Below are 13251 nucleotides of genomic sequence, written 5' to 3' on the forward strand. Positions count from 1 at the left end.
CGTGTTTTTTTTACAGGATTTTTTCAAGGTTTCATCTTAAAATCTGTGTGAATTCACGGAGGAAATGTGGCTTCAGGTCCGGCTTCACGACAGCGATCTCAAGTGAAAACGGAAAAGTTTGCAAGTGTTTAGGGTGAGGGTTCACACACACACACCGAGCCACTTTCTGAAAACAAGGTGGAACTTTTCGGACGTCGTTTTCTTTGTAAACTTGAAGAAAAGCTCGAAAACTATGCGTTTTCACTTGAAACGCCGTCCTGTAACACGACGGCCTCAATTTCTTCAGGTTTAAATCTGCAGATCAGATTTCACTGTTGAACTGATCCAACGAGGAGCAGCTGAGCTTCAATCACCGGAAACGATCGACACCTCGACTAAAATCTTCTTCGTAGTTAAACTTCTTTATCTGTGGCCGTGAAGCATGGTGTAAAGTGCCATTAAAAAAAAAAAAAACCTTCAGTATCTGGAAACAGTGTGAAGGTGTGTGTGTGTGTGTTGGAGAAGACGCCCGGCTTCGTGTGGAAACGAGAAAACAGCAGCTGAAGACGGAGAGTTCCAGTTTGGGTACGGCTCCAGGAATCAGAGCCTCACCCAGGATAAAACGTAAATAAGTCTGTATTTTTTCACAATAAGGCAAATCAAAACACTGGAGATGGAAACTGTAGAGAATGATTAAATATCTTGCAAATAAAGGTGTTAAATACTGAGAATTTATGAAATAATTACTTCACTAATAACAGTGAAGAGAAGTAGAGGTTAAATTCAAATTCTGATTTCAAGACGGTTGAAACGAAACGTCGAAGATAAAGATGGAACTGAGAATTGATGTAAAAGTTTGAGAAAAAAGGCTAAATATAATTTATATAAAGACAGATAAGGTTAACATGTTGACAATAAAAGAGAAATAAAGTCAATATGGAACCAAATAAATTTTCAAATAATTTAAATATAAGGGAAGAAAATGAAAAGTTTTAGCTTTCAGAATGTAACTTGAAGAGCACTTTGGGAGCGGTGTAAAGACAGATGGAACAGCGAGAGGTGAAATCCAGACGGTAAAGTGTTTTATCAATAAATTACACTGAAAATCTCAAATATTAAAAACAATATTCCAAAAGAAATCAAGGTAGTGAATCAAATTCTCAATATTTAACACGGATCTGCACAAATCGGACTAAAAAGGAATTTTATCCTGGATGAGGCTCGAACACGGCGTCAGAGGTCAAAGTTCAAAGATCCGGCAAAGCAGCGGTAACAGTTTGGACGTCTGACTTTTATTTAAACTCAACATGCAGGCTTTTTCTTTTTTTCCCTCAACCGTCGTCTCAATGAATGCCTGCCACACACACATACACACACACACAAAGCTGGCTCAGAAATAAAACACTCATAAACTCACACGTCTGTTTTCTTTACTTCTTACCCTACAAAAGTTAACTTTTTTCCTTAAAATACAGTCAGTGCTGCCTATTCTTCCTCTCTCTCTCTCACACACACGCACCAGGAATTGTATCGTGTACAACTTTTTGCACTGCAATACCAATCCCGTCCTCCAGGGGCAGTGTGAGACACTGATTCCTGTAATTTCACCTCCTGGGGACCAAACGCTGCTCTTCACATTTCAGCTTGCAGGCCCCACAAGCATAGAAAAAGAAGAACACACACACACACACACACACACACACACACACGTTCACACACAGAGGCTAAAGTGGGACCCGGGGTCAGCAGCTGCGATCACGAGAGGCCGCCATGTTTTTTTTTTTCTTGGGGACGAGGGGGGGCAGCGGGTTAGCGTCCTCTCAGTTGCCATGGTAACCAGGCTGGAATGTAGTGGCGCTCATGAAACACACACACACACACACACACACTCTCACACTTCACAGGTAAACAATGTACATTTGTGGAGGACGGACAGGTGCGAGTGTGACGGGGGGACAGGAGGACCTGCAGGGCGGGAGGTCCCTCATCGCGTCCCTCATCGGCGGTTCATTCTGACCTTTGACCCCCCTGCCAGGCCTCGGCGTCCACTGCCAGCGTGAGCAGCGACAGGACGGTGTGTGTTTGTGTGTGTTTGTGTGTGTGTGTGGAGACAGCATGCACGTCCGAGGTGTCTGCAAGTGCAAAAGTGTGTATTTTAGTGTGACTCTTTAGGTGTGTGTGTGTGTGTGTGTGTGTGTGTGTGTGTGTTGAAGCCGTGAGCTCGTCGTGTCCCCAGCAGCCGGACTGATAACAAGGACAATAATAATAATGATGATGATGATGATGATGATGATGAAGAGGACAGTCTGCTGTGGCGCCCTCTGCTGGCCGCTCCAGTCTCTCAGGAAGCTCGCTCGCTCGCTCGCTCGCGGTCCGCCTCTACAAAGCTGCAAAACTTAAAATTCAAGAAAACAAGGTCCGAATGTCAGAGGTGGGAGCCGTTGAGGAGGCACACCTCCTCCTCTTCCTCCTCCTCCTCTTCCTCCTCCTGGCTGCCCCCTCCTCCCCCCCAGCCGTCCTGGAAGGAGCGGATCAGTTGAACATGATGGACTCTGGATCTTGGTTTGCCATTTGAGCCATGTGACGAAGGATATCTTTTTTTGTGATAATGCCAAGAAGGCGCCTGCAGGGGGAGACAGAGGAGCAGAGAGTGAGACGCTGGAGTGACGCTGGGCCGCCGCCGCCGCCGTGTTTTTGTTGGCTGGAGGTTTACGTCTTGATTCAAGTTAAATTGAAATATAAATAAATAAATCAAAGTGGAGCCAACAAAAACACCAAACCCTGAGGAGGTAAGAGTCAGTAGGAGGAGGAGGAGGAGGAGGAGGAAGAGGAGTAAAGCAGGAGAGAAACGACACCCGGCCACTGGTTCGGAGCGGGATGTGGTTTCGTTTGCTGCTAAGCTGTTTTTGCTCTGGAGAGAAGAGGTAGAGGAGGAAGAGGAGGAGGAGGAGGAGGAGCCGGATCCTACAGGACGAGGAGAGACGTTAGAAACCTGTGAGGGAGCAGGAGGAGACGAGGAGGCGTCACCAGAGGAGGAGAACTTTCTCCTTTTCTTTAAAGTCAAATATCAAATCATCCATTCGGAAGCAAAAAAAAAATCTTTAGTCCTGAAGCCACTGCACCATCTAGTGGTTCAAACTGGTAGTACAGGATAACAAAACGAGTCCAAATATCATGGATTCTGTTCAAATCTTTACCTTAAAGTTTTTTTTTTTGTTTTTTTTTATAACCTCAACCTTAAAGCTAGGGTTGGCGATTTGAATGAGATACATTTTTTTAAATGCTGGTTAAAATGATCTTTATGACCCGATGGGAAGCAATTCATAGCGTGTTTTTAAAGTAGTTTGGAAAATATCCGCTATCTACAGCAGGAGTAAAACGGGAAAAACAGCAACCAATAGTGTTGAGGGGATACCTTTTTTTAAACCAATCAAATCCCTTCGCCGTTCGACCTGCCCCCTGCGTGTACATGTACGCGTGCACTGACCCTGGTTCAGTGCGCACGTAGAAGGACGGAGCGTCGTTGCAGAATGGCGGAGAAGAATGTTTTGGGGGTTTACTTAACGTTGAGTGCACCATAACTTGGCGTTGTGCAAATAAAGAAAAACGAAGAAACGAAGCGCTGAGGACAGGTTACGCCAGGAACGCACTGGACGCGGAAGCGCCACGCGCGCCGCGAACGTCTCCGCGTCTCCGCGTCTCCGCTCCCAACGGGAGCTCCTCCAATGGGGTGGGAGCTGGGCGGAGCTAGCTAGTTGCGGAGATGCTACATGCTCACGCTAGTTTTCCAAGATTGCCAACCCTAGCTTTAAATGTTAATAGTCATTTCGAACAATCATGTTTGTCACAACACCACCCAGTGGTAAAAGTTGGTATTGCATTAATAAACAGCTAGATGCTCATATCCATGAGATAAACCGGTTTCCTGTTTCAGTTTAAAATATTTCTTAAAAAGTAAGCTTTCCTCTTTCACCTTCAATATTCAATTTGAATTTAAGTGCAGTTTTTTGCACAGAAGATTAATTTCTATAGTTTTTTAGAGGGATTTAGTTAAGACTACTAAACTATTAATATCACTTTTTTTGCTTTCTACAAAATTATAGCAACTTATCTATGAGCATTTAAACGTCATGCCCTGATGTGAAATGTCCATACAACAACGGTTTTATTTTCTTTTTCAACAGAAACATGTTTCTGACTCCTCTGATGAGCCACGTCTCCTTCCTCCTCCACCCTCCGCTACGGAGCACAGCTGATTAGTAGCTCACATGTTGCTAAACTCTTCGGTCAGATCAGATTATTTCTTCTGAATTAGTGTCTGATTAATGACTCCGGGCAGTAAATCTAAAGAGAGATCACAGAGTGCTCCGGTCAGCTGAGGAGAAGCATCTGTGTGGAGCAGTTAGAGCTCGGTGAGGGGAGATCAGGGTCCAGAGAGCGGTTAGGGTTCAGTCTGCAGCTGGAAGGTAAATAAACACACTGGAGGTGAGCCGAGGTGAACACATGAACCAGGCCTGAGCCGGAGGAGCTGGAATGACCTGTGAGGAGGGGTCAGAGCTACAGGGGGGCCGCAGGAGGCATGAAACACTGGATCAGACCCAGGACCCCCCCAAGACCTAGCAGAGACCCCCGGAAGGCAGGTCCGGTCTGAGGTCTGAGGGGCCGGGTTCAGACCAGAGTCCATCAGGAGAGGAAGGAAAGCCTGATGCTGTCAGTAAAGCCAGCAGGGTCCCGTCCCGGTTCCAGGTGGTTTTCCTGAAGACGTTTAAGAAATAAATTCTCTCAGATCAATTTCAATTTTTTTTGTTTGTTTGTTTTTCCATCCAATATTAAAATCTGAATCTATTTCCCATCACTAAGAGAGAAACTTATGGATTACAAAATCACACTCCTGAGAGTAAGGCCTTGTTTGTGCTGCAATATTTCCAGTGAAAACGTATCAGTTCTGCGTTTTCGTTTCAGGAAAGTGTTGCGTTCACACGGCCAACGGAGGAAACGATGAAAACGCTGTAGTTCGCATGAAGGAGCATGAGGTGGCGCTGCTGGTTGTTTTTTATTGGAAAACGATTTACTACAGCCTGTGTGGCAGCATTTTCAAAATGTTGCCCCGTTTCCATGGAGACAGTATTTACAAGAAGTTACATTTCACTCTGTTTCTATGGAGACGGAACATACATAAAAAGTTGCATTTTAATCCTTTTCTATGGTGACGGGGCATTTATAAAAAAGTTGCATTTCAGCCCGTTTCCATGGAGACAGAGCATTTATAAAAAGTTGCATTTCACCGTTTCCATGGAGATGGAGCATTTATAAAAATTTGCATTTCGCCCTGTTTCCATGGAGACAGAACATGTATAAAAAAGTTGCATTTTAATCCTTTTGTATTGTGACGGAGCATTTATAAAAAGTTACATTTCACCCCGTTTCCATGGAGATAGAGTGTTTATGAAAAATTCCACCTTGGCAATAGTTTTTAAAAAGTGGCTCCGACTCCCAAATTGCAGCGAAAGTTTAGCGTTTTCAGGTGAACCGGTGGTGGTGTGAACGCGGCGTTGCCTGGCTCGGCGGTGTGAAGCGTCGGCTCGTTGTGGAGGACGGGACGCTGCGGCTGACGGAGAACATCTCCAGCTTGAAGCAGAGGATTAGTAGAAACTTCATCCGGACGTCATGTCAATCACCACACTCTCCACTGAGCCGCACTAAACACACTACTGGCACCAATCAACACCACACTTCCGCTACGCTACAGGACGAGGGGAACACAGGAACCAATGGCGCCGCCGAGGATCGTCTCCACCCCCCCCCGGACTGACACCACCCTCCACAAAACGCTACAACACAACAGGGTCGTCCGCTTTTCCCAAGGCGGCTAGCTACTCGCCAAGTGGACGCTAAGGTGACCGCTCAGATGTCGTCAATCTGCGGAGACCCGGAGGGAGAACCAAGAGGAGGGGGGGAGGGGCAAAACAAAAAAAAATAAAAGAAAAAAAAAACACAAGAAGAAGAACAAGCAGCCATTAATGAAGACAGAAAACAGACTTTTCAGGCTCAAACGATGGCTGTGAGGAGGAACGGGAAACATGACTGCAGACATGCTGAGGGGTTATTTCTCTACGGACAGAGCTACGCTAACGTCCCAACGTGGCTGCGATGCATGAGAGTGACAGGAAGTGAGCGTCTCGCCGAGGCGCTAGCATGAGGCGGCTAACAGCGCTCAGCAGTTTAATGAGATGAGCTGCAGAGCGGTGAGACTTTCTACTGAGCCTCTTTCAGATGTGGAAACTGAACATCAGAGCTTTAAACCCTCTCTACTCAGTCTGGAGGAATACTTTGTACACTAGCATAGCTTCTATTATTTCTCCTCTTTTTAGCATTTTGCGATGCATAACAAAAACACTACAGTCTGACTGATTTGTAAACTTTGATCTGTTTTTCAGTTTTTCTGCAATGGTTGTTTTCATTCAAATTCAATATTGTAAGTTAAAACATCCATTCAGTTCAGTTCTGTGGTTCAGTTCAATAACTTAAAGAAACTAAAGCTCAAACATGGCTGCTAACTGAGAAACTTGAACCAGTGATTTGATTTAATATTTTGGATTAAATTGATGTCAAGTAGTTATTTTTCAGTTCTTTCAGCTTTTTAAAGCTGCATTTTTTTTTTAATTTGTATGGAGTGTTTCCAAGTTTAATAATAAAGTTCAGATCTGAAAGAGGCTCTACAGCAGGGGTGTCAAACATGAGGCCTAAATGTTCCCCTGCTATTCCTCAATCCTCCACTGGGGGCAGCGGCAAAACACAAGGGTTACTTGTTATTCAAATATAAGAAGTAATTTGTTAGCCAAACGAAAATTAATTTGTGAAAATCTGTAGTTCTTCACAAAATCACATACATGTTGAAGGTCACAAGAACAGTTCAGCAAAGGAAATTACAGATTTAATAATAATTAAAAAGGTTTTCAGATTTGAAGTCGCTTTGACTGCTTATTTAACTTACATAAGAAAACTTAATGCCGAGTACCGCCTGGGTCCACTAGGTGTCACTGTCTGACAACACAATGAAGAGAAACCTCCGTTACGGCGACTGACAAAATGTTGCCAGAAAGAAAAAGCTATACCACAGAGTTTAAAGTCACAATTATTATTAGGCAATTCAAGAATAGAAGCTTAGCCTCAGGTCTTTAGGGTATTGTTTGATCTTTCCACATTAGCAGTAACTGAAAATCTGAGACTCTGTTTAAGTGAAAACGCATCGTTTTTGTTTGTGGAAAGTTTCACGATGACGTGTCAACATCTTAGAAATAATGTCCCTTTACGTGGAAACGATTGAAAGACTGTAGATTATGTAGTTAGCAAGTTCGGCCACTAGTTGTCACTACTGGTTATTTTTTCAATGTTTAGAAGAATTATTTACCCAGGAGCGGGAGAACTATTAAAAATGTACGTTTTCAGTGGCTGCGACCGCCATTGTCGTGTAAACAGACATCCAAAATGGTGGAAAAAACACACGCTTTATAAACCAATGTGTGTTTTTCCTTTACATTATGTATTTTTATTTTAACAGATGTAACTATAGAGTAAATTTTCATTATGCACTTGGCACTAAAACTAAAATTTGGAGCTGTTAGGTTTATCTTTTGGTCCCTGATCTGGCAGCAGTTTGACACCCCGGCTCTACAGTGATGTTTGTGACAGTTCCCACTGAGGCCCCCTCAACCACCGGGACCCCCGGGGCCCCGGAGAGCTCCCCCCCCACCACCCCGTGATGGCCGATGAAGATGGAGGTCAGAGACCGCTTCCCGTTAAGAGGTGAATCCACAACAAGCCAACCCAACGACAGAGAGGGAAGACAGAGCAGGGGGAGGGGGGGCGTTTAGCCGGGAACTGTCAACAGCTTCCTCACACCACGTTTCATGCATCCCTCCCACGAGAGGCGGAGCCTAAGAGACAGAGGAGGCAGGAGGGGGAGGGGCTAGTCACCGGGGGCGGCGTGTGCTGCTTGAGCTCCTCCAGATGCTCTAATATATTCTTCTTTGTGATGATGCCCAACACAATCCTGAAACACACACCCGTCACTCGGTTAACGGCCCAAAAACAACAAACAAACAACACAAACAAACAAAGCACAAAAACCAGCGTGGAACAGAAAGGTTAGACAACTCAAAATGACACAACTCAAATCACAACAAGAGGAGCAAAATGCAGTAAGAGTTAAACTAACTTCAAACTTGTTATGACGATAACATTTAACTGATAATAAAGTCCAGTAATTCTGTATTTTAATCCTTGTCAACAAATCAAAGACAGACCAGTGATGTGCAAATTCAGGAAATATTGAAAAAGTTATTTAATGTATGATATTTACAGTATAGATAGTATTTTAAAATTCAGCTAGATATAACTAACTTTTAATAATTCATGTCTGTTGCAGAACTGATGATTCATTTAATGATAGCTAAACACGGAGAAAGATGGTTTTTTTTAATGGAGGATTTCTGGAATTTATAAATCTATGAAGAACCTTTACAAATCTGTTCAACATATTTCACTTTTGTTTTTTCCCCAAAACGCCTCCTGCTCCCAGTCAGCACACCTGATTGCATTAAGTCTCATTTAGGGTACGGGTCTGCAGAAAATACATATTCCTGTTGGATATTAGGGTTCAGTGAGATGTAAAAACTGAAAAGTAAATAGTTTTTACAGAAAGTTACTGAGATATGTAACTTATTTAGAACTCTTATAGAAAGGAAATGGTGAAACAAGTGTGATTTTTATTATCCATTTTACCGCTATGCGCAGAGTGTACTACACATTAAAAGACTGTAGCTATGTTTAATTGGAAAAAAAGAGTCTTAAAATAAAGCTTTATCTGTTGACTTAAAGTGAAAGTGGGGTTTTCAAGAATATTTATAGATGCTCTGGAAACAAATTCAGGGATTATCGTGAAATTTGTTGACAACAGAAGAAAAGATACACATCACTAGGCTTATTATGCAAATCATATATATGTAAAAAAATTGTAACAAAATGATATATACATGGAAAATAATCATACAAATACATAAATAAATGGAAAAATAAATGCTGCTGCTCAGTTGGTCTGACTGAATGAACACACTCTGGCCTGTTATTTCACTCTGTCACCAGCAGGCGGCTCTCTTCCAAACTCAGAAACAAGACTGCAGCTCCTGTGAGTGTGTAAATCAAAAACCCCCAAACCATCCAGCACTGCTGATTCACTGAATCAGAAATCAGCTCCTGGTCTCCCGAGGAAGCGGCGGCGCTCTGTGAGCCCGACGCCTGTGAAGTGTGGTTAGTTTCAGCGTCGGCAGCTCCCTGCTGCTCCGGCGCTGCTGGTTAGGAGGGGGGAGGAGGGGGTGATGAAGGAAGTGCGGCGCTGAGATTAGGCCCGGCCATGCAGATTACAGCAGGGATCTCGCGGCTCATGCAACACCGGGCGGCGTTGGCGGCGGCTCGTCCCCCGCCCCGCGGCGGTTCTCACTTACCCGTTGTGAGTGACCAGGCACTGGCGCAGGCCCAGCTTCCTGAAAATGTCCACCACGATCTCCATGGGGGTGTGGTCGGTGACGGTGAAGGGGCTCATGTCCAGGATGGAGCGCAGCTTGAGGGGCCGGGGGCTGTCGGCCGGCAGGGTGGGGGCGTGCTGGGTGAAGTACACTCTGGAGTTCAGCATGATGCCCTCCTGCTTGCGGCGAGCGTTCTCTGCAGAGAGAGAGAGAGAGAGGGGGGGTGAGACGGAGTCCTCGGGCGGTGAGTCTAAATGCGGCGTGGCGGTTTCTCTACCGATGGCGATGGTGATGTCCCTGCGCAGCGCGAAGCCCACCAGCCTCTGGGACTCCTTGGACACGATGACCGGGAAACCATTATAACTGGTCTCGTTGATGACGGCCTGCAGCTCCTCCACCGTCAGGTCGTCCTGCGTCAGCACCGCCAGCGGCGGGTCGCTGCGCCGCGGCCGCATCACCTCGCGGGCCAGCGTGGTGTGCGTGAACTCCTCCTTGGCGTCCAGGAAGGGGTACCCGTTCAGCCGGATGTGCGCCTCGTAGATGCCCTCCCGCCCGAAGGCGTCGCCCACCCACTTGCTGGTCATGACGGCGGCCATGAGCGGCACGATGTACTCCAGGCCGCCGGTCAGCTCGAACACGATGACCACCAGGGAGACGGTCATGCGGGTCACGCCGCCTGCGGAGGGAAGCGTCGGCACGGTTCACGCCGGTGGCGGCGGAGTTCATGAGCCGAGGTCCGGTCTCTCCACTCACCTAGACAGGCGGCGGCGCCCACCATGGCGTACAGCCCCGGCGTGATGCAGTCCGCCCCCACCTCGCACCACTCTTTAAACAGGAACCAGTCGTGGTGGTAGTACGCCAGCTGCTCCACGGCGATGCCCACGATCCGCCCGGCGATCGCCCCGATGGCCATGCTGGGGATGAACAGGCCCGACGGCACCTGGGGAGGAGAACCGGCAAACGCTTTTCATTTCTTCAGCATTTACTACGACTTTATGTTCACGATTGAGTGAAGAGAAAAAAAAATACAGGGAAAAAAAAAAAAAATCACAATTTCAAGACAAAGTTAGAGCCTGAAAAGTGAAACAATTATCTAGAAAAAAAAGAAAACTGCTACACATAGAATAAGGTTTATTAATGAAATGTCACAGGTGACACAGGTACAATTTAAACATATTTAGTTACATTTGTATCTTTTGTGGCCATTTGTAAGATTTTTTATATTAATTTAATTATCGGCCTGGCCGATAATATCGGCCGATATTGGCCATTTTTCTAATAATCGGCATCGGCCTTTTTTGCCACCAATAGCCGATAAGATAAATTTATTCAAAAACCTGCTCTTTGGATCAAATATACAGCCGTCTCTCTCTCTCTGCCTGAAGTCACTATCCGGGCTGTGTAACAATGTCCCACCCACAGCTAAATTTTGACGCCAAAATGTTCATTTTTACAGCAAATGAATATCGGCTCGACACATCGGTTATCGGTTTCCATAAGTACCAATAATTGGCATCGGCCCTAAAAAAGCCATATTGCTCGATCCTTAAAAGAAAACTACAAATCTTCTATATCTACCTCCCAAGAGCAGTTAGATTAATTTCTCCTTAATACAGTAGTGCCGAAAGTGCAATCCCAAGAAGCAGATAAATTAGACCTTTCAATAACTGAAGCAGAAATAAGACGGACACTTTCATCAACAGGAAATGGAAAGTCACCTGGTTATGATGGCCTCCCAGTGGAGTATTATTAAACATCTGTAAACATGATGCAATTTTGGAAAAGGTTTTTCAAGAAATGTTTGATAAAGGTCGGCTTGCTCCATCTTTCAGTGAAGCTGTGATACCAGTGACTCCCAAAGCAGAAGATCTGACAGATCCATCCACTTTCAGATCAATTAGTCTGATCAATCTTGACTGCAAAATTTTGACCAAAATATTGGAAACCGTACCACAGTGGGTTTTGTACTTGGTACTGAACATAAGTTGCTCCTGTATGCAGGTGACTCCCTGGCTTTAGTGTCTGATCTCTTATCATCTTTACCCCGTTTAAAGGAAACAATACAGTCTTTCTCTAAATATTCAGGATATTCTATTAGCTGGGATAAAGCAGAAGTGATGCCTCTCCCTAGAAGTTTAATTTGAAGTGGATACATGAGGGAATGAAATACTTTGGGTTGATTTAAGACATAATAATTTAGCTTTAGAAATGACTGAAAAACCAAACACTGGCATGAAGTGGAGTCTGAAGATTTGAAATCTGAATTACAAATAGATGAATCAATAAAAATGAATCCCACCTTGAGTCCGAAGGTGAATATGGTCATGATGATTTTGAAGATGAGCGCCAGGCACAGCTGCCACATGGCGGAGTAGACGCCGGGCCCGGCCGGCCGGTTGGGGTTGTCGGTGAAGGCCTTGCTGCCGTTCATCTGGCTGCGGTACTGGCACAGCTGCGAGGACTCCAGCGGGCCGCAGTCGGTGAACAGCTCCTTGATCAGCTCGCTGGTGTTCTGCCGCGTGTACGGGTTGGGGAACGCCACCACGGCGGTGATGGCCGCCACCAGGATCACCTCCAGCACCGGGTACTTCCCTGAGGAGAGCCAGAGAGCCAGAGGATCACCCCGTTTTCCTGGAACGAGCCGCGCTGCCGGTCTGCGAATAAACCCGCCTGGGTCTCACCGAAGCGCGTGGACTTTCTCCGCCGGCACCAGGCGATGTTGGCCCGGATAAAGAAGGCCCCCCACAGGCCCCCGAACACGCCCAGCAGGATGAAGGGGATGAGCTCGAACAGGTACCACGGCGTGTGGTACTCCACGTAGAACAGCACCAGGCGGCTGTTCCCGAACGGGTTGATGGAGCGCAGCACGAAGGCCGCCACCAGGGCGGCGAAGAAGGAGCGCCACAGCGTCTTGAGAGGGAAGTAGTAGCTCACCTGGAGGGGGCAGGGCGGCGAAAACAAACTCATTTCCTTTAATTCAGGACTGACGAGCATCAAAGTTTTCGCATCTTCAGGACGTACCTCCTCCAGACTGAAGAGAAACTCCCCCGATCGGTGCTCCAAAGGCGACCGACACCCCCGCGGCCGACGCAGCAGAGAGGACCTGACGCACAAAAACACAGAGCGCTACAGCGACGGAAAAACGCAGCCGTGGGTTCTGACGACCGACTCGATTCAAGAGGAGGAGCGCCGGACGTCAGTCTCCTCCCGCCTCACCTCTCGCTTCTTGGCCTCGTTCTTGCTGTACTTGGGGAACAAGTAGGAGAAGATGTTTCCGCAGCAGCAGGCCACGTGCACGAGCGGGCCCTCCTTCCCCAGGCTGAGGCCCGACGCCACGGCCAGCACCAGCGTGATGGTCTTGATCATCAGCGTCCACTTTCCCAGGTAGCCCCGGATGATGAAGCCACTCAGGATGGTCTTGATCTGCAGGACAGAGGAAGGAAAACTACTCGATTACTCGATGCCTCAAACCAGCAGCGCGATTCCAGCAGGGGGAGGAAGAGTCTCTTAATTTCATTATGTCATCAAACCTTGGGTTTTAAACTGCTTGTTCTGCAGACAAATGGCCGATTCATCCAATTCAACGCTGAGAGAAGGCTGGTTACGCCACAGACAAACACACTTACAGTCACACAAACTCTAAGCATGAAGGACAAACAGGAACCCGTGACCAGCAAACCACTTCACCACCACGCTACTGATGATTGCACAACAAACTGGATTAAAGAAAGGGATGAAATCAGGAATA

At 46.3% G+C, this 13251-nt stretch overlaps 1 protein-coding gene across 1 annotated transcript in view; it reads right to left on the reverse strand.

Moving 5' to 3' along the window:
- Positions 1-1750: 1750 nt before the first annotated feature.
- LOC115386272 (H(+)/Cl(-) exchange transporter 3-like) overlaps positions 1751-13251 on the reverse strand; it is a 37210-nt gene continuing 25709 nt past the window's right edge. The window contains 10 exon segments of the mRNA XM_030088509.1: positions 1751-2602; positions 7957-8032; positions 9483-9699; positions 9781-10179; positions 10257-10443; positions 11803-12095; positions 12185-12437; positions 12525-12542; positions 12544-12606; positions 12720-12926. Of these exon segments, the coding sequence (XP_029944369.1) occupies positions 2405-2602; positions 7957-8032; positions 9483-9699; positions 9781-10179; positions 10257-10443; positions 11803-12095; positions 12185-12437; positions 12525-12542; positions 12544-12606; positions 12720-12926 (1911 nt within the window). The 3' untranslated portion in view covers positions 1751-2404.

The sequence above is a fragment of the Salarias fasciatus genome, chromosome 3 (assembly GCF_902148845.1).
Source record: "Salarias fasciatus chromosome 3, fSalaFa1.1, whole genome shotgun sequence".
In the NCBI taxonomy this organism is placed as follows: Eukaryota; Metazoa; Chordata; class Actinopteri; order Blenniiformes; family Blenniidae; genus Salarias; species Salarias fasciatus.